This window comes from Nerophis ophidion, linkage group LG21 (genome assembly GCF_033978795.1).
Source record: "Nerophis ophidion isolate RoL-2023_Sa linkage group LG21, RoL_Noph_v1.0, whole genome shotgun sequence".
Lineage (NCBI taxonomy): Eukaryota > Metazoa > Chordata > Actinopteri > Syngnathiformes > Syngnathidae > Nerophis > Nerophis ophidion.
In genome coordinates, this window is record NC_084631.1 from 8,718,444 (window position 1) to 8,740,628 (window position 22,185).

The 22,185-nt window shown below is 42.3% G+C and overlaps 1 protein-coding gene across 8 annotated transcripts in view; it reads left to right on the forward strand.

Moving 5' to 3' along the window:
- The window catches only part of LOC133539676 (sodium bicarbonate cotransporter 3-like), a 62,688-nt gene that overhangs the window by 1,835 nt on the left and 38,668 nt on the right, over positions 1–22,185 (forward strand). For 6 of the 8 annotated variants that reach the window (XR_009803467.1, XR_009803468.1, XR_009803469.1 and 3 more), the window contains exons 2-12: positions 6,274–6,355; positions 6,428–6,568; positions 12,354–12,492; positions 12,580–12,740; positions 12,802–12,990; positions 17,229–17,556; positions 17,622–17,709; positions 17,778–17,924; positions 19,488–19,591; positions 19,658–19,832; positions 19,908–20,041. Coding sequence is in view for 5 of the 8 variants with exons in the window: in XM_061881758.1 (XP_061737742.1) it covers positions 6,274–6,355; positions 6,428–6,568; positions 12,354–12,492; positions 12,580–12,740; positions 12,802–12,990; positions 17,229–17,556; positions 17,622–17,709; positions 17,778–17,924; positions 19,488–19,591; positions 19,658–19,832; positions 19,908–20,041 (1,688 nt within the window). In the remaining 3 variants the exon portion in view is untranslated. The remainder of the gene's footprint in view (positions 1–6,273; positions 6,356–6,427; positions 6,569–12,353; positions 12,493–12,579; positions 12,741–12,801; positions 12,991–17,228; positions 17,557–17,621; positions 17,710–17,777; positions 17,925–19,487; positions 19,592–19,657; positions 19,833–19,907; positions 20,042–22,185) is intronic. The other 2 variants (XM_061881761.1, XM_061881762.1) reach the window with 1 other exon arrangement.

The following is a 22,185-nucleotide window of genomic DNA, read 5'->3' on the forward strand; positions in this document are numbered from 1 at the left end:
CAACTGACACAAGACAAAGCAGGTACAAATAGGAGCAGGCTGATTGGTAACAGGTGTGGCCAAGTGCCAATCAGCCCCAGCTGAGGAGAAACCCAGCACTCAGAGAACAAGACAGGAAGCTGACAAAATAAGAGCACTAGAGAGGAACTAAAGACAGGAGATACTAAACACAGAGGAAACAGACATATGCAGAGGAAAAAACTAAAACATAGACAAACTGTCAGGGGAAAGCCTGACAAAAGGCAGCTGCAATCCACCACTTTCCACCAACAGCATTGTTCTTTATAGTCTCCATTATTAATTTAACAAATTGCAAAAGATTCAGCAACACAGATGTCCAAATTACTGTGTAATTATGCGATGAAAATAGACGACTTTTAGCCGTAAGTGGTGCTGGGCTAATATGTCCACTACAACCCGAGACGTCACAAAGACGCGTCATCATTCTCGTCATCATTCGCGACGTTTTCAACAGGAAACTCGGCAGGAAATTTTCAATATTAATTTAGTAAACTAAACCGGCCGTATTGGCATGTGTTGCAATGTTAATATTTCATCATTGATGTATAAACTATCAGACTGCGTGGTCGGTAGTAGTGGGTTTCAGTAGGCCTTTAATCAATTTTGGTGTGATATTGATACCAATGACTGTATCAAAATATGTTTGATGCTTTTTGATACATTTTTAAAATAAAGGAAAAAAATGTCATCATTGGCTTTTATGTAACAGAAATTTGTATGATACATTAAACATGTTTCTCATAGACTAGAATGTATTTTATTGTCACTATACACAGGTACAATGAGATTAAAAACAACTCCAGTATCAGTGCGAGGTTCTCAACCTTTTTTCAGTGATGTACCCCATGTGAAGATTTTTTTAATTCAAGTACCCTCTAATCAGAGCAAAGCATTTTTGGTTGGAAAAAAAAGAGATAAAGAAGTAAAATACAGCACTATGTCATCAGTTTATGATTTATTAAATTGTGTAACAGTGCAAAATATTGCTCATTTGAAGTGGTCTTTCTTGAACTATTTGGAAAAAAAGATGTAAAAATAACTAAAAACTTGCTGAAAAGTAAACAAGTGATTCATTTATAAATAAAGATTTCTACACATAGAAGTAATCATCAACTTAAAGTGCCCTCTTTGGGGATTGTAATAGAGATCCATCTGGATTCATGAACTTAATTCTAAACATTTCTTCACAATAAAATAAATCTTTAACATCAATATTTATGGAACATGGGCTTCACGGTGGCAGAGGGGTTAGTGCGTCTGCCTCACAATACGAAGGTCCTGCAGTCCTGGGTTCAAATCCAGGCTCGGGATCTTTCTGTGTGGAGTTTGCATGTTCTCCCCGTGAATGCGTGGGTTCCCTCCGGGTACTCCGGCTTCCTCCCACTTCCAAAGACATGCACCTGGGGATAGGTTGACTGGCAACACTAAATTGGCCCTAGTGTGTGAATGTGAGTGTGAATGTTGTCTGTCTATCTGTGTTGGCCCTGTGATGAGGTGGCGACTTGTCCAGGGTGTACCCTGCCTTCCGCCCGATTGTAGCTGAGATAGGCGCCAGCGACCCCAAAAAGGGAATAAGCGGTAGAAAATGGATGGATGGATGGATTTCTACACATAGAAGTAATCATCAACTTAAAGTTCCCTCTTTGGGGATTGTAATAGAGATCCATCTGGATTCATGAACTTAATTCTAAACATTTCTTCACAATAAAATAAATCTTTAACATCAATATTTATGGAACATGTCCACAAAAAAATCTATTTGTCAACACTGAATATTGCATTGTTGTATTTTTTTCACAATTTATGAACTTACGTTCATATTTTTTTGAAGTATTTTTCAATAAATATATTTATAAAGGATTTTTGAATTGCTGCTATTTTTAGTATTTTTAAAAAAATCTCTCGTACCCCTTGGCACACCTTCAAGTACCCCCAGGGGTACGCGTACCCCCATTTGAGAACCACTGGTCTACAAAATGTGCAAAACGGGGGCGGTATGGCGTAGAGCGGCTGTGCCAGAAACCTGAGGGTTGCAGGTTCGCTCCCCGCCTCTTAACATCCAAATCGCTGCCGTTGAGTCCTTGGGCAGGACACTACACCCTTGCCCGCGGTGCCGCTCACACTGGGGAATGAATGGTGGTCGGAGGGACCTTAGGCGCATACTAGCAGTCTCGCTTCCGTCAGTCTATCCCATGGCAGCTGTGCTACAACTGTTGCTTACCACCACCAAGTGTGACTGAATGATGGGTTCCCACTTCTGTAAGCGCTTGGAGTAGGGCTGGGCGATATTGCCTTTTTTTAATATCACGATATTTTTAGGCCATATCACGATATACGATATATATTACGATATTTTGCCTTTAGCCTTGAATGAACACTCGATACATATAATTACAGCAGTATGATGATTATATGTGTCTACATTAAAACATTCTTCTTCATACTGCATTCATATATGCTACTTTTAAACTTTCATGCAGAGAGGGAAATCACAACTAAGTCAATTGACCAAAAGTGTATTTATTAAAGTTATTAAGCAGTGGCACAAACATTCATGTCACTTCCAAAACATAAAGTGCAAGATTGTCAGAGACATTTTGAGTGTGAAATAAAAATGAGCTGCATAATAGGAAATCAAATAGTATTCGTCCTTCACTATGTGGTATGTTACTACGGTTAGGAAATTCTCTTCATTCTCTAGCGCAGGGGTAGGGAACCTATGACTCTAGAGCCAGATGTGGCTCTTTTGATGACGGTTCTGGCTCTTGGATAAATCTGAGCTGACATTGCGTAACACGATAAGTAATTAATCATTCCACTTGTAATCACAGTGTTAAAAATAACGCTCAAAATATAAAAAAATCTCATGCATTTTGAATCCATCTATCCGTTTTCTACCACACCTGTTCAAGAAGTTGCTTTAATGGTCAGAAGTTATGTATTTATTATTGGTTAGTGTGGGGCTTGCCCTCCTGGGGGTTCTTCAGACCACCAAGCACCGACATGAGAGCCTGTTTCAGGGTTACGATATTGTTTTATTTTTCAACAAGTCTCTCAGTTGCTTCCTAGCAATTGTCTTTTCCTCTTTCGTTCTTGCTCGTGCTCTGGCTCCAGCCCCAACGCTGTCTCTCCTCCTGGGTGCTGCTTATAACAAAGCGACAGATGATTAGATAACAAGGCAAAGGTGGGCCATCTACGCATCTGTCGCTGATTTCAAGGCCGATCCTGGCAACACCCTGCTTCGCTGCAGGCTCGCAGGCCACGCCCCCCTCCACAGTTAGCTTCAGAATAACAATGTTATTACAAAGAATAAGAGACCTATTATACTCTAGAAATGTTGGTCTTACTTAAAAATGCACACATTTAGTTGTTCAGTGTTGATTTTTTTTTTTTATATGGCTCTTACGGAAATACATTTTAAAATATTTGGATTCTTGGCTCTCTCAGCCAAAAAGGTTCCCGACCCCTGCCCTAGCGAGTGACTTTTCAAAATGATGCTACATATTAGCAGTAATGCTACTTTTTATGGCAACGCCCTCCCCCCCACACACACACACTTGACAAATTACGGTTGTCTGTTCATCATATTCCCACTTGAAGCCGAACCACCGCCAGACGATGGACTTCCTGCTGTTTTTATTGGGAATTAAGTCTTCTTTCATTTGTTACCAGATCCGCACCTTCTTTCTCTCGTACGGCTACGTTAGCAGCTTACGTAGGCCAGTATGCTACCTTTCTGCTCTGCGAGGGCGGACACGTATGTGACGTATGACGTGACAGTGTGTGACGTATGTAAGAATGTGCGCCTGCTTGTCTAAGAGAAGGAAAGACAGGAAAGAGTGAGAAGAGCCTGAAGTGTAACCCAACAAGGGACCCCTTCCAGTAGCTCAACCCACTCAGCTGATGACTTTATGCAATTCTTTAGTAAGAAAATTGAAGTCATTAGAAAGGAGATTAAAGACAATGCGTCCCAACTACAACGGAGTTCTATTAACACTGATACGATGGTATATACGGCGGATACTGCCCTCCAAAATAGTTTCTCTCGTTTTGAGGAAATAACATTAGAGGTATTGTTACAACGTGTAAATGGAATAAAACAGACAACATGTTTACTTGACCCTCTTCCTGGGAAACTGATCAAGGAGCTCTTTGTATTATTAGGTCCATCAGTGCTAAATATTATAAACTTATCAATTTCCTCGGGCACTGTTCCCCTAGCATTCAAAAAAGCGGTTATTCATCCTCTTCTTAAAAGACCTAACCTCGATCCTGACCTCATGGTAAACTACCGACCGGTGTCTCACCTTCCTTTTATTTCAAAAATCCTTGAAAAAATTGTTGCGGAGCAGTTAAATGAACACTTAGCGTCTAACAATCTATGTGAAACCTTTCAATCCGGTTTCAGGGCAAATCACTCCACAGAGACAGCCCTCGCAAAAATGACTAATGATCTATTGCTAACGATGGATTCTGATGCGTCATCTATGTTGCTACTCCTCGATCTTAGCGCTGCTTTCGATACCGTCGATCATAATATTTTATTAGAACGTATCAAAACACGAATTGGTATGTCAGACTTAGCCCTGTCTTGGTTTAACTCTTATCTTACTGATAGGATGCAGTGCGTCTCCCATAAAAATGTGACCTCGGACTATGTTAAGGTAACGTGTGGAGTTCCCCAGGGTTCGGTCCTTGGCCCTGCACTCTTCAGCATCTACATGCTGCCGCTAGGTGACATCATACGCAAATACGGTGTTAGCTTTCACTGTTATGCTGATGACACCCAACTCTACATGCCCCTAAAGCTGACCAACACGCCGGATTGTAGTCAGCTGGAGGCGTGTCTTAATGAAATTAAACAATGGATGTCCGCTAACTTTTTGCAACTCAACGCCAAAAAAACGGAAATGCTGATTATCGGTCCTGCTAGACACCGAACTCTATTTAATAATACAACTCTAACATTTGACAACCAAACAATTACACAAGGCGACACGGTAAAGAATCTGGGTGTTATCTTTGACCCAACTCTCTCCTTTGAGTCACACATTAAAAGCGTTACTAAAACGGCCTTCTTTCATCTCCGTAATATCGCTAAAATTCGCTCCATTCTGTCCACTAAAGACGCTGAGATCATTATCCATGCGTTTGTTACGTCTCGCCTCGACTACTGTAACGTATTATTTTCGGGTCTCCCCATGTCTAGCATTAAAAGATTACAGTTGGTACAAAATGCGGCTGCTAGACTTTTGACAAGAACAAGAAAGTTTGATCACATTACGCCTGTACTGGCTCACCTGCACTGACTTCCTGTGCACTTAAGATGTGACTTTAAGGTTTTACTACTTATGTATAAAATACTACACAGTCTAGCTCCATCCTATCTTGACGATTGTATTGTACCATATGTCCCGGCAAGAAATCTGCGTTCAAAGGACTCTGGCTTGTTAGTGATTCCCAAAGCCCAAAAAAAGTCTGCGGGCTATAGAGCGTTTTCCGTTCGGGCTCCAGTACTCTGGAATGCCCTCCCGGTAACAGTTCGAGATGCCACCTCAGTAGAAGCATTTAAGTCTCACCTTAAAACTCATTTGTATACTCTAGCCTTTAAATAGACTCCCTTTTTAGACCAGTTGATCTGCCGTTTCTTTTCTTTTTCTTCTACGTCCCACTCTCCCTTGTGGAGGGGGTCCGGTCCGATCCGGTGGCCATGTACTGCTTGCCTGTGTATCGGCTGGGGACAGCTCTGCGCTGCTGATCCGCCTCCGCTTGGGATGGTTTCCTGCTGGCTCCGCTGTGAACGGGACTCTCGCTGCTGTGTTGGATCCGCTTTGGACTGGACTCTCGCGACTGTGTTGGATCCATTGTGGATTGAACTTTCACAGTATCATGTTAGACCCGCTCGACATCCATTGCTTTCCTCCTCTCCAAGGTTCTCATAGTCATCATTGTCACCGACGTCCCACTGGGTCATTATTGTCACCGATGTCCCACTGGGTGTGAGTTTTCCTTGCCCTTATGTGGGCCTACCGAGGATGTCGTGGTGGTTTGTGCAGCCCTTTGAGACACTAGTGATTTAGGGCTATATAAGTAAACATTGATTGATTGATTGAAGTGTACGCAGCAGGCGGTGACAGTATCAGTATTTTTCAAAGGCAGTATAGTATATTTATAATTTATAGTGGCGCTGTACTTCATTAGTACTGTTTAACCAGACTCAGTATTGCGCGCGTTTGTTTGTGTGTGTTGCAGGGTAACGATGAGGAGGCAGTCTTGGACCGAGGGAAGGCCAACTCCACGCTCTACACCAACTTCGAGAAGGAGGACCTGGAGAGTGAGTATTGTCATTTCCAACGATGCTTCCGTCCCAGTTGCCTTGGACCTGCTGTCACATGTCCTCCGTCAGGTCACAGGGCGCTCTATGTCGGCGTTCACGTCCCATTGGCTCGACAGAGCCGGCGGCGGCACCGTCACAGAGGACACAGGCACCACCGCAGAAGGCGGGATCGTTTGGAGTGGGATGACGAACAAGAGTCGGCGTCACACGGTACAAACTCTGCTGTTGGCGCACACAGTCGCCACTAGGGATTAGAGATGCGCGGTTTGCGGTCTCATCCGCGGAGTCCGGTTAACATGATGAAAAAATAGATTTTAATTAGATTCGGGCGGGTGGCGGTTGAACCATCCGGAAATATTTGATATACATGGTTCTGGGATCGGTGTCCTTTGCCATTCAAAGAGCCATTTAAGACCCGTGTCATAAAGCGAAGAAGTCAATAGGAGACGCTATTATTCTCTTGAATGACTGCCGGCAGTCACCCAGATAATAAGTATTAGGGCGTGCTATTAAGCCAATGGCTTTGTCGCCTTCTACAACATGTACGATCTGCTTGTCAGTCCAGCATCATGTTGTGTGTGGCTTCCGCGGCAATACGTACACGACTGCAAGGAATACTGGGTGACACAGAGTACACAATTTTAACACTTTTAGTAATATGCGCCACGCTGTGAAGCCACACCAATTAAGAACGACAAACACATTTCGGGAGAACATCCTCACAGTAACACAACATAAACGCAACACAACAAATACCCAGAATCCTTTGTATTCATGACACTTCCTGACTATTTTATACTACCCGCTAGCAGCAAATCCCCCCCCCGTCGGTGAGGTGGGCGGGGTTGAGGGCGCAAAGGTGTAAAATATATTCAGGAAGTGTTACGGATACAAAGGATTATGGGTATTTGTTGTGTTGTGTTTATGTTGTGTTACTGTGAGGATGTTCTCCGGAAATGTGTTTGTCAATCTTGTATTGTGTGGCTTCACAGCGTGGCGCATATTAGTAAGTGTTAAAGTTGTTTATATCACAACCATCAGTGTACTCTGTATCACCCAGTATGCCTTTCAATCTTGTACGTGTGACTGCGGAAGCTGCACACAGCATATTACCGGACTAACAATCGGTTCGTACATGTTGTTGAAGGTGTCAAAGGCAATGGCTTCGCAGCACGTCCATATTCTTGTCAACATGATTAATGCTACTGGATAGTAGTGTGAACGTTAGCGGTTCCAACTGTCTTCATTGCTCTGTGAAACAGTTTTAATCAGCTCTGTGAGTGGTAAAGGTGGCCGACCTCTGATGTATTTCAGCGGGCGGTTGGTGGGCGGGTACGGTCCTGATAAAATGTTGGTTCGGGTGGACGGCGGGTGGATGACGACCTTGGAGATGTGGATGATATAATTGCCTATCCGCGCATCTCTACTAGGTATGCACCATCTTGAGAGAAAAAATAGATTTTTCGCCTCGAAAATGCCATTCGCTTTGCAATTTTTAAATTTATTTTAGACATAAAAAATCATTAAATTGGGAAAATAAGGAGTGAAGGAAGAAATGTTACTGTTAGACTGTCAATCAACATACCGTATTTCCTTGAATAGCCGCTGGGGCGCTAATTAATATAAAACCTCTTCTCACTCCTGCGCTTATTCAAAGCATGCGGTAAAAGTAAGCAGGCGATTATAATTTTAAAACCTCTTCTCACCCCTGCGCTTACCAATGGCATGCAGTAAAAAATTGAGTGTGATTAAAAAAAACAATGATAAAAAATTATTCTGCGTCCGCAGTGGGGATCACTGCTCTACAGCATGTCTTCGCGCCTACTTTTACACCATGCTGTCTGCGTGCCAGTCGGACGCATGCATTTCGCTGCTTTTCATACAAGATTGCAATGCATACTTGGGCAACAGCCATACCTAATGGTTGTGATATAAACAAGTTTAAAACTCTTAATTATATGCGCCACACTTTGTGAACCCACACCAAGCACATTTCTGGAGAGCATTGGCTCTGTGGCACATTATAAACGCAGCATAGGGATTACCCATAATGCCGTGTATCTGTGACTCTTGGATATATTATACACGCGCCCCCAACCCAGCCCACCTCAACGAACGCATGGAGGGAGGGGGGCGTGTATAATATATCCAAGATTCACGGATGCACGGCATTATGGGTAATTCCTATGCTGCGTTTATAATGTGCCACAGAGCCAATACTCTCCAGAAATGTGTTTGTTAGTCTTATTTGGTGTGGGTTCACAGAGTGTGGCGCATATTAGTAAGAGTGTCAAAGTTGTTTTATATCACAACCATTAGTGTGATCTGTATGGCTGTGGAACAAGACTCCTGGTTTATACACAGTCGAAGCAAAAATAAACATTTCCGCCATTTTGAAAATAATGGCCTGAGGCTTCACGAATTTGACTCGACAGTAAAAATAAGCATGCGCTTATTAATTTGGTGAGCGAGTTCAGCCCGGCAGTCATTCAAGGCAGGTGCATATAACATGCCCGGCGGCTATTTTAAGGAAATACGGTATTCTTGTCTTAAGGTACCACACAAGACTACATCAGGGGTGTACAAAGTGCGGCCGGTAGCTCATTTTTTAAGCGGCTCCTGGCACATTGTAAAAATAGTATTAAAAAAAAACAAAAAAACGACCCCCCCCCCCTCCCCAAAAAAAGGATGAGGAAAAGACCAAACAGTTGAAATGTCATGAGAAAAAGTTGCAACGTTGACTCTAATAACAGAAAACTGCAATGCAGACTGTTTTTCCCCTTTTAAGCTGTTATTGCTCAAACAATAATAATGAATCAAAATCAATGTTGTTATGAAACACTTCATATCAAATATTCCATTTTGAAATAGTTTTGGGGAAAATACTGCATATGTTGTGTGTTTGCCATGTAAAACTATCATTTGACAAAAAGGGCACAAAACAATAAAGACAAAACATTTAAAACATTTTAAACTTGCTCTGGAGACTTAAGTTAAAAAAAATGGATGACTTATTTTGAACACTTTTAAGAGTGGGTCATTTTGAATCCCAAGAGTTTCATTGGGATTTTTTTTTTTTAACTGTCACTGCTCAAAAAATAGTAATTAATTAAGATCAATGAGTTTTGGACCAATTTTAGGCGCCACACATCCTTCTATCACATCAAATATTAATTTCACTTAGAATTTTTTGGGGGGGGGAAATCATTGCATATTTAGTTTTTTGCCACAAAAAATAGGTTTTCTTTGACAAAAAGGGCATAAACATTTTTTCTAGCTCTATATCGACATATATACCTGAAGTTAATCTAGAGATTTAACATGAACCCTACAAAAATATTACTTTGGTCCCTGGGACCAAACTTGATGGGAAACCTAAAAGTTAAAATAAAAACGATATTTTGTATTGGTTTAAAAAAAAAAAAAAAAAGAGTGACAAAACATCAAACTGGCCCCCACATGCTTTGATTTTTCAGTGTGCGGCCCTGATCTACATCATACTCCTAAATTGAAGACATAACCGATTAATACTATACAGTGTTTATTAAGGGTGTCAAAAAAATCAATTCTTAATTGTAACAATTCTTAATGGATTATAATCAGTTACATTTTTCTTTTTTCTTTCATTTTTAAAATTTGTCCTCTCCAGCCACTCGGACAAATCATATTGTTGATGTAGATGATCATATCAGCTGTACAGATTCACTTTAGAAAAGTGAAGTGCTGGATACTTCTGTTGTTGCCTTACTTGTATTTGACTTTATTAAATGTTTGGGTAGTACTTTATTAAACAAGGCCAGTTTTCTTTTAAGTATTATAGAAATTTATCAGAGCTGTTTAACTATTTTATGGAGGTATATAGTTATTTGTAGAATTGGCACCCAATGTTTTTAAGAAGTATGGATTTTGAATGGAGAATCGATTCGGAATCAAATCATTACCCCCAAAAATCTATTCGGATCGTGTGGTGCCCAAAGAATCACAGCCCTGCTGTTTATGTCATGTATTTATAATATTTAATATTATTGCAAGTAACCATTTAAAAGGATATAACGTTTTATTTCTCCCTACTGTAAAATAGTTTGCCATTTACCAACTTTGTTAACCTAAATAAATAACCACACACAAGAAAATGGACTATTTAAGTGCATTTTTTTTCCGAGTGGGAAAAACTAAGTCGGACGTTGTCTTTGTGTTGATTCACAGCATTCTCGCTCCTTCGTCCGTGTTGATGGGCTCATATTGCCCATATGAAATAAAGCTGAAATGTTACCACCAGGGGACATCCCATTTTTCCCTCCTAATTTTTGTTACTATGCGGAACATCTCACTCGCGGTTTGCAAGGCTCTCCGTCCGTGCTTCCTGTGTGTGTGAAAAGCTGGCGATCTCATTCACAAGGATTGTGAATGAGTGAAAAAACGGCTCACTGCGTTCCGTTAATTCTACTGTTAAATAAACACACTCAGGCGCTGAGAGCGATGCACGGGGTGAGACGTCTTTGTCCCTTAAAGGGGAACATTATCACCAAACCTATGCAAGCGTCAATATATACCTTGATGCTGCAGAAAAAAGACCATGTAATTTTTTAACCGATTTCCGAACTCTAAATGGGTGAATTTTGGCGAATTAAACACCTTTCTGTGACGTCACCGAGGTAATACAGCCGCCATTTTCACATTACAAACATGGGGTCTCAGCTCTGTTATTTTCCATTTTTCCGACTATTTTTTGGAACCTTGGAGACATCATGCCTCGTCGGTATGTTGTCGGAGGGTGTAACAACACCAACAGGGAGGGATTCAAGTTGCACCACTGGCAAGAAATCTGCCACCAGACCCCATTGAATGTGCCGGAGTGTCTTCACATTTTACCAGCGGTGCTACAACAGACATGGCACAGAGATGTATGGATAACCTGCAGATGCATTTGCAATGATTAAGTAAGCAAAATCACAAAGGTGAGTTTTGTTGATGTTGTGGACTTATGTGCTAATCAGACATATTTGGTCGCGGCGTGACTGCCAGTTAATCGATGCTAACATGCTACCCTAATCGATGCTAACATGCTATTTACGCTAGCTGCATGTACATTTGATACGAGATACCCACATTTAATGCGAAACAAAAACTTACCAATCGACGGATTTAAGTTGCTCCAGTGTCACAAGATGTGAAAGTCCTGATCGTGGTCTGCACATTTTACCGGCGATGCTAATAATCCAGCCATGCTATGGGCCACTTCATTAGGTACACCCATGCTATGGCCGAATAGCGTCAATAGCTATTCGCTCAATAGCTTCAGTTTCTTCTTCAATTTTGTTTTCGCTATCTGCCTCCATACTCCAACCATCTGTTTCAATACATGCGTAATCTGTTGAATCGCTTAAGCCGCTGAAATCCGAGTCTGAATCCGAGCTAATGTCGCTATATCTTGCTGTGCTATTCGCCATTGTTTGTTTACATTGGCAGCCCTGTATGACGTCACAGGGAAATGGATAGTGGTTTCGAAAATAGCAAAAATAAGGCACTTTAAAGCTTTATTTAGGGATATTCCGGGAGATTTAAAATTTTGAAAAAAACTTTGAAAAATAAAACAAGCCACTGTGAACTGATTTTTATTGTTTTTAACCCTTTTGAAATTGTGATAATGTTCCCCTTTAATCAAGCAATCAATCAATGTTTATTTATATAGCCCTAAATCGCAAGTGTCTCAAAGGGCTGCACAAGCCACAACGACATCCTCGGCTCAGATTCCACATCAGGGCAAGGAAAAACTCACAACCCAGTGAGACGTCAATGTGAATGACCATGAGAAACCTTGGAGAGGACCGCAGATCTGGGTGACCCCCACCCTCTCGGGGAGACATGAAGCGTGAGATGAACCAAAGCAATGTCCAACAATTCTGGTTGGCGAACATGCCTGTCACTCAAATGCCGGTGTTGATTAATCGTGCAGCCTTGTGAACCCCGGCCGACTGATGCTGTGTTTCTTAAGACACGCCCTCCCAAAGGGTGCAGTTCATTCTAGGCATGGAGGATGACGATGAGGAGCACATTCCCCACGACCTTTTCACTGAACTGGACGAGCTCGCCTTCAGGGACGGAGACACCCTGGAATGGAAGGAGACCGCCAGGCGAGGAGGCCTTATCATATGCGTGTCTGCACGCTGTCACACATGCGCCTTAATAATTGTTGCGTGTGCGTGTGTGTATGTGTGCAGGTGGTTGAAGTTTGAGGAGGATGTGGAGGATGGCGGCGAGCGCTGGAGTAAACCCTACGTGGCCACGCTGTCCCTGCACAGCCTGTTCGAGCTGCGCTCCTGCATCATGAACGGCACCGTGCTGCTCGACATGCGCGCCAACACCACTGAGGAGATCGCAGGTCGGCAGTGCCCCCTTTCTCGTTGGTTCGTCGTTCAAGTGATGCCGTCCCCACTCCGCAGACATGCTGATCGACAGTCTGCTGGCGTCCAGTCAGATGGATGAGGGCGTTCAGGACAAAGTGAGGGAGGCCATCTTGAGACGTCATCACCATCAGAACGAGAAGAGGCTGAGTAACCGCATCCCGCTCGTTCGCTCCTTCGCCGACATCGGCAAGAAATATTCTGACCCCCATCTACTGGAACGCAATGGTGAGGATGCAGTGTTTCTTCTCAGGGAGCCACTGACATTTCAATCCAATCCAGTCCAATCCACTTTATTTATATAGCACATTTAAACAACAATAACGTTTCCAAAGTGCTGCACAGCCATGTTAAAAACAATATTAAAAAACAATATTGTGCTCCACCAATGACTGAATAAAAACAAAAAATGAATAGATATAAAACCAATAGAAAAAACTATATAAAATATATATCTAAAAGACTCCTCTGTTAGCATTAGCTTAGCATTCTTCAGAATTGGTCAGAGACAGCGCTCACGCAACTAAGCACGTGATCCATGTGATCACCCCGCAATGTTCTGGCTCCGCTGCGAAAGTATCCAACCCGCTGAGTCAGCATTTAAATGGTAAACACGTGCTTACACACTGTATTTTCCCGACTATAGACCACATCGGTACATTTTTGGTTTGTTGATTGATACTTTTATTAGTAGATTGCACAGTTTAGTACATATTCCATACATCCATCCATCCATTTCCTACCGCTTATTCCCTATCGGGGTCGCGGGGGGCGCTGGCGCCTATCTCAGCTACAATCGTGCGTAAGGCGGGGTCGACCCTGGACAAGTCGCCACCTCATCACAGGGCCAACACAGATAGACAGACAACATTCACACTCACATTCACACACTAGGGCCAATTTAGTGTTGCCAATCAACCTATCCCCAGGTGCATGTCTTTGGATATTCCATACAATTGACCACTAAATGTTAACACCCAAATAAGTTTTTCAACTTGTTTAAGTCGGGGTCCACTTTAATCAATTCATGGTAATGGTAATGGTAATTCATAAGCCGCACCCACTAAATCTTAGGGAAATAAACTAGTTTTTCATATTTCGGACTATAATATTTCCATATATCGAGCTATTGTTTCCTAACGGTGTCTGTAACACGGCAGTAAAACGGCTGATCCAACAAAACAGAAGTTATCTTCATGGACCCACTAGCTGCGTAAGCTAGCTCTCCAATCAGCTAAACAGAATCAATAAGACTCAAATGGGGACGTTTTGGGGAATTTATCGAGGAATTTGTGAAACTGAAACAATACCCACAGAATGCCGTTTTAAGGTAACAATACTAACACGGACACTCGTAAACGTGCTAGCATATTAGCTAATGCTAATGACAGTTGCTACATGTACACATGAAACACTCCTACAGACATCACACATGGGATGGTTTAGTAAGTGTTAAGGGTGTACATCTACACTTTATCTTTTATTTTATTTTTTTTGTCCTGTCCAGCTTCTAAGGCAAATCATATAGTTGATGTAGATGCCCATATCGGCTGTTCAGATTTACTTTACAAAAGAGAAGTGTAGGATACTTTTCTTGTTGCCTTATTTGAATTTGACTTTATTAAATGTATTTATATTATCATTTGGTGCAGCCGGGCCGGAACAGGAGGGGATGAAAAGAAAAAAAGGAAGACAGAGGGGGAAATTTTGGGGATAAGAGGGGGATTAGACAGAGAGACAAAAACAACCACAAGAAAAACAACAACAATAGAACAACACCAGCACATACGATATGTACAAATATGATCGTAAAAGTGATAGCAAAGAAGCAGTTAGTGAAATAAATAATAATATAGAAATGACAATGAGCATTTTTACAGTACAACTGGAGCAATACAAATACCAATAGAAAAAGCGCTATTGATCATGAACAATACCAATAGTTTACCTCTATTATCAACAATACAGTTGTTCAAATCCAACAATACTGTACGTATACATAATGATAACTAGAAAGATTTAAAAAAAAAAAAAAAAAAAAGGAATACCGAAAGATGGAGGGGAAGAAAGAGAGCCAACCTATAATAATCTCGTAGATTGTTATAGTAACAATGGGTTAAACTTTGTCAGTATGCCATGTGTTACCCAGTTTACCCTAGGGCAACAACGTCGATACATCCACACTTTAAATGGCGATCCAATATGAATCTCGATACGATTCACTAACAATACTTTTTAAAACATTACCATTTGTTGCGATACGGTTCAATGCGATTCGATGCAAATGTAAGCTTTGCATAGTGAAAAGAAAATTGATTGTATAATGTCAGAACAATGTCATGTGTATATTTTTTTCATTAGACACATACAAAAACAGGTTAAAGTTAAAGTACCAATAATTGTCACACACACACTAATGTGGCGAAGTTATTCTCTGCATTTGACCCATCACCATTGATCACCCCCTGGGAGGTGAGGGGAGCAGTGGGCAGCAGCGGTGGCCGCGCCTGGGAATCATTTTTGGTGATTTAACCCATAATTCCAACTCTTGATGCTCACTGCAGCAGCACCTGCAGTGAGCAAACTCGTCCAAAAGATGGCGCCATAGCACAAACAACACACCATTTAAGTCCATCCATCCATTTCCTACCGCTTATTCCCTTTCGCGGTCGTGGGGGCGCTGGCGCCTATCTCAGCTACAATCGGGCAGAAGGCAGGGTACACCCTGGACAAGTCGCCACCTCATCGCAGGGCCAACACAGATAGACAGACAACATTCACACTCACATTCACACACTAGAGCCAATTTAGTGTTGCCAATCAACCTATCCCCAGGTGCATGTCTTTGGAAGTGGGAGGAAGCCGGAGTACCCGGAGGGAACCCACGCATTCACGGGGAGAACATGCAAACTCCACACAGAAAGATCCCGAGCCTGGATTTGAACCCAGGACTGCAGGAACTTCGTAATGTGAGGCAGACGCAATAACCAATTGTTTTTTTTAAATGAAAAGTATTTGCATTATGGCTGTCAGCAAGAAAAATCCATAAATTAGCCGCACTGTTTTGTAAGCCGCAGGGCTCAAAGCGTAGGAAAAAAGTTGTCTTATAATCTGGAATTTTTGGTAATAAAGTGTTCAAACATTAGTGATCGGGGCTCAAAGCGTAGGAAAAAAGTTGGCTTATAATCTGGAATTTTTGGTAATAAAGTGTTCAAACATTAATGATCGGTTCCTCCAGGATGCTGCGATTGCGCCAATTCAACGCAAATTACTCGCAAGTTTGTCTAATGCTCGCGACTTTTCATGCACATTTTGGCCAATCAAGGTCATTTTTGTGAATCTAGCTTGTCTCTGAACAGCGCACAAAAATATGCACATCAACTGTCTATTCCAGTGATTCTTAAACTGTGGCACTAGTCAGAGTTGTGTATAAAAAGGCAGACTCGGTTCCGGACCACCTCCTATATGATTGGTCAAAAGGCCCTCACGTGACTGCAGGGCGCCATGTTTGCTTCCAACTTTGAGCAGACCACATCTGGGGTTATTGCATACCCTGCACGTTTTTAATTAAAACGTTTTTTTTGCCATGTAACCCTACATAGTTGACATGCTGTATTATGTTTTATTGATTTTCATGATAACAGACATACAAGCAAATTAACAGTCCATCAAATAATATATATATATGTATATATATATATATATATACAGTATATATTTACTGTATATACATATTTTGTGTGTGTGTATATGTATGGATATATATACATTTGTGTGTGTGTGTGTGTGTGTGTGTGTGTGTGTGTGTGTGTGTGTGTGTGTACATAAGTACATATAATTGGAGACAACCACCACAGTTGACATACTTGACACAAAAGTCACAATTTCTCCATAATTGTTGGTCCCAAGCTAATTAGAATTTTGGCAAAATGAGGGTAATACGTTTTTTGGTCGATGTGTGTATTTTCTTTACGTTAAGACAGCCTGCTCATCATTAAACCATGCATTGATTTACACAGTGGAGTGCGTCAAATACGGCCGCAAAACTATATTTTGAGGAAATAAAAGCATCTGTTATTGTAAGTTTATGAGCTGGAGTATGTTTAAAACTCTCTTTAGTATTATTATGGGGTTTTTTTTATCAGGAAAACTTGCGTCGGAATGGCCAGAATTCATGCTTCCGAAGCAAACATGGCGCCCTGTAGTCAGAGATCTTATTAAACATATATGTTTTAAATTTTGGGCCACTGTAACATTACACCCAGTTTAAACAGTAACAATGTGTTTGAATATACAAAATTTAAACACAGCACCTAAATTACGTGATTCTTTGGTATACCAGTAGATGGAGCCCGCAAACACAGTTTTAAAATCACTGTTAGGGTTGTACTAGCTCAAAAGGGCGTGTCCTATCCACCTGTTGTGCTGACGACTCCCAGACGTCAAGCTTCTTCCTGTGCGGACAGGTCTCCCCGCGTCTCCTCAGTCGGCTCCTGGGAACCTGGACGGCAGAAATGGGGGTGAAGGTCACGCCGGTGGAGGAAGTGGTGAAAACAGCGCGGTGGACTTCAGCAAGGTGAGACATGCTGCTGTCCCCTGCTGGATGTGCAGGTCATCACAGCCATCTTTGTTTCAGGTGGACATGAACTTCATGAAGAAGATTCCCCTCGGTGCAGAAGCCTCCAATGTGCTGGTGGGGGAAGTGGACTTCCTGGAGCGCCCCGTCATTGCCTTTGTGCGCCTCTCGCCCGCCGTGCTCCTCACCGGACTCACAGAGGTCCCTGTACCCACCCGGTGAGCTCTAGAACCACGCCTCCATCTCTGGGTCCCGGGTTCTGACTCCTGTCTCGCCTAAACAGGTTCCTCTTCCTTCTACTGGGTCCGTTTGGAAAAGGTCGGCAGTACCACGAGATTGGACGCTCCATGGCCACACTGATGACGGACGAGGTGCCGCCTTCATGCCCGGCCAGTCATGTGACAGTAACGCATGGTCTGACGTGTCTTGTCACTCCTAGATTTTCCATGACGTCGCATACAAGGCAAAGGACCGGAACGACCTGCTGTCAGGGATTGACGAGTTCCTGGACCAGGTGACCGTGCTCCCGCCGGGTGAATGGGACCCCAGCATCCGCATCGAGCCCCCAAAGAGCGTGCCGTCTCAGGTGGGATGCCTCGGCCTGCAGACACGCTAATTAGTAGGGGTGTGAGAAAAAATCGATACGAATTTGAATCGCGATTCTCACGTTGTGCGATTCAGAATCGATTCTCTTTTTTTTTTTTTTTATTGATTTTTATTTTTTTATTTTTTTCAATCCAACAAACCACTACACAGCAATACCATAACAATGAAATCCAATTCCAAAACCAAACCTGACCCAGCAACCCTCAGAACTGCAATAAACAGAGCAATTGAGAGGAGACACAAACCAAAAGTAGTCAAACACAAATGAATATTATCAACAACAGTATCATTAAAATGTAGGTCTAAGTGAGACCTACATAGAAGTTTTTGTTTCATGTCTGTCCAACATTCCTACTGGAAGTTACAAGCAGTTTTGTCTGTTTTCTCTTCCTAGGAGCAGTTATTTCTGTGTTTTATTCAAAAATTGCGCTAGAGCGCATTTTTGGGGTTTGGTTTTTTCATTAGATTGCAATTTCTGGCGGTCCTGATGTGTGTGCCAAGTTTGGTGAGTTTTGAAGCATTTTAAAGAGGTCAAATTACAGCTAAAAGAGGAAAAAATTGCATTTTTTGCAAAAATTTAGTTTTGAAGTGGTTTTTGCCAACTTTCTGTTGATTTTTGCCTGAGAATATACAATTAGGAAATGTAGGTCTTGGTTAGACCTACGTAGAGGTTTTTTTTTTCATGTCTCTACGACATTGCTACTGGAAGTTACAAGCTGTCTGTTTTTTGTTTCTTCCTAGGGGACGCTAGTGCGCAATTTTAAATTTTGGGGTTTGGTTGCTTAATATGATGGGAAGGCACACAGTACCAATGTGTGTGTAAAATTTGGTGAGTTTTGAAGCATGTTAAGTGGGTCAAATTACAGCGCGAACGTGCGAAATAATAATAAAGAATAAAGAATAAAACCTTACAGTTTCAATAGGGTCCGCAGGCCCATTGCAAAAGGACTCCATTGCAAAAGGACTCCTTTGGAGTCCTTTTGCAATGGGCCTGCGGACCCTAAATATTAGTTATAATTTCAGCATAGCAGTGATTAAAAATCCCTCATTGACATTATCATTAGACATTTATAAAAAAAAAATTAAAAAAAGAACAATAATGTCACAGTGGCTTACACTTGCATCGCATCTCATAAGCTTGACAACACACTGTGTCCAATGTTTTCACAAAGACAAAATAAGTCATATTTTTGGTTCGTTTAATAGTTAAAACAAATTTACATTATTGCAATCAGTTGAGAAAACATTGTGCTTTACAATTATAAAAGCGTTTTTTTTTTTTAAATCAACTCTTCTGCTAGCATGTCAGCAGACTCGGGTAGAACCTGCTGAAATCCTATATATTGAATGAATAGAGAATCCTTTTGAATCGGAAAAACATCGTTTTTGAATCGAGAATCGCGTTGAATCGAAAAAATCGATTTATAATCGAATCGCGACCCCAAGAATCGATATTGTCTCGAATCGTGGGACACCCAAAGATTTGCAGCCCTACTAATTAGCATGCTAACATTTCACTAGCTTGTCGGTCTTGACTCTGCAGGAGAAGAGAAAGATCCCGCCTGTGCCCAACGGCTCCGCCCACAGCTCTGACATCGTCAAAGAGGCAGCGCATCAGACTGGACCAGAGCTGCAGAGGACCGGAAGGTCCGACCATGATGCGCGTGATCCACGTTAGCAATGAGGCTGCTAACGTTCGGTGGCGTGCGACAGGCTTTTCGGTGGTTTGGTGAAGGATATCCGGAGGAAAGCGCCCTTCCTGCTGAGTGACATCACAGACGCCGTCAGCCTGCAGTGTTTGGCGTCCGTCCTTTTCCTGTACTGCGCCTGCATGTCGCCCGTCATCACTTTCGGAGGCCTGCTCGGAGAAGCCACCAAAGGGAACATAGTAAGGAGCTGTGTGCTGCTGCCGGTCGCCGTGCCTTCACAAGGTCCAAGGTCTGACGCTCCCTGTCTTCCTTAGAGCGCCATCGAGTCTCTGTTTGGGGCTTCTCTGACAGGTGTGGCCTACTCTGTCTTTGCGGGTCAGCCTCTCACCATCCTGGGCAGCACTGGGCCCGTTCTGGTCTTTGAGAAGATCCTCTTCAAGTTTTGCAGGTTAGTTGTTGACGTCGGGATGTGACTGTAAAGGACTTATAGCTAAAACTGCTCATTTTGGCGCTTATCACATAGTTGTATAAACACATTGCTATCTGAGAAGCTAAACTGTTCAATTGTGTACATTGAACCTAAAGGTTGTGCTCTGTTAGAGTGATGGAGCTGTAGTCGATCCAATAAAGACAACAGGAAGTGAACTTGCGTGCCGTCACATAAACCGGAGGTGATCAACGTTCCCTCTATTGCGCACTGCTTAAGCGTTTTCTGCACACAGCAAATCTATGCCGCGCACAAAATCAAACACGTAACAGTATGTTCTCTATGATTTTGCAATGCATCTGTGAGTGACAGGTGACAACAAGTGGCCAAACAATGGTCATCAACCCGGTTCTATTATTGTAACGTCTGTCGATAGATCGATCAATCCATCAATGTTTATTTATATAGCCCTAAATCACAAATGTCTCAAAGGACTGTACAAACCACTACGACTACGACATCCTCGGAAGAACCCACATAAGGGCAAGGAAAACTCACACCCAGTGGGACGCTAGTGACAATGATGACTATGAGAAACCTTGGAGAGGACCTCAAATATGGGCACCCCCCCTTCCCCTCTAGGGGACCGAAAGCAATGGATGTCGAGCGGGTCTAACATGATACTGTGAAAGTTCAATCCATAGTGGCTCCAACACAGCCGCGAGAGTTCAGTTCAAAGCGGACCCAAGACAGCAGTGAGAGTCCCGTCCACAGGAAACCATCTCAAGCGGAGTCGGATCAGCAGCGTAGAGATGTCCCCAACCAATACACAGGCGAGCGGTCCATCCTGGGTCCCGACGAGCGGTCCATCCTGGGTCTCGAGTCTGGACAGCCAGTACTTCATCCATGGTCATCGTACCGGACAGAGGAGAAAAAGAAAAGAAGCGGCAGATCAACTGGTCTAAAAAGGAGGTCTATTTAAAGGCTAGAGTATACAAATGAGTTTTAATGTGAGAATTAAATGCTTCTACTGAGGTGGCATCTCGAACTGTTACCGGGAGGGCATTCCAGAGTACTGGAGCCCAAACGGAAAACGCTCGATAGCCCGCAGACTTTTTTGGGGGTTTAGGAATCACTAATAAACCGGAGTCTTTTGAACGCAGATTTCCTGCCGGGACATATGGTACAATACAATCGGCAAGATAGGATGGAGTACAGGCGTAACAGTTTCCCAAAACCGTTGGGGTTTGTCCAAATGATTTTTGGCATACTCAAGTCTATTTTTCTTGTGCCTGGTAGTCAGAAGTGGGGTGCGTCTGGGAGTTCTGGCATTGAGGCCTTCATCTCGTAGTGCTCGCCTTAAAATCTGGGACAAAACCTGCGTTCCCCCCTCTGTAATGTCCTGTTGTAGTTCCTCAGCTGTTACCCGGGGGGTTTTGACCACTGTACATACACAGCATCCTCTTTCTACCACGCCCAGGTAGTTTTTCCACTGTGCCTTTAGCTTGAAACTTGCGAATTATGCTTCCTACTGTGTCTCTTGGAATGTGTAATGTCTTTGCTATTTTCTTATATCCATATCCTTTCTTATGAAAAGAAATGACCTCCTCTCTTGACTTCTTTGACCACTCCCTGGACTTCACCATGTTGCAAATACACCATTGACCATCTACAAGAAGCTGAGTGTCAGTCTTTTTCAATCAGTTTAATTGTTGCTCGTTATTGTTCTAATCACATCTACAGGTGTTTTCAACACCTGATTGAAAAGACCTTATTCAAATTCTGTTCTTAAGAGTTATGATCTTCAAGGGGTTGAATAATTTTGTCAATGAGATATTAAGAAAAATGTCCTTTTTGGTATTTTGTAAAATACAATGTTACAATTTAAGTTGAATTTGTCTATTGGACACATCTTTATTTGATATGACTATAAAGAAAATACGGAATAAATGTCCAACTTGCTAAAACACCAAAATTTTGTGGGGGTTGAATAATTTTGATCACAACTGTACATCAGAAAATAATATAATGGAAATCACTGCTGTCATTTTATTATAGTTATACATGTAAGACATTTAAATTGTTATGATGTCAGGTTTGAGGCAGGTGTGATGCTTGTATAGCCACAGTATGAAAGTCTTACGTTGCTCACACATGCTCCACTG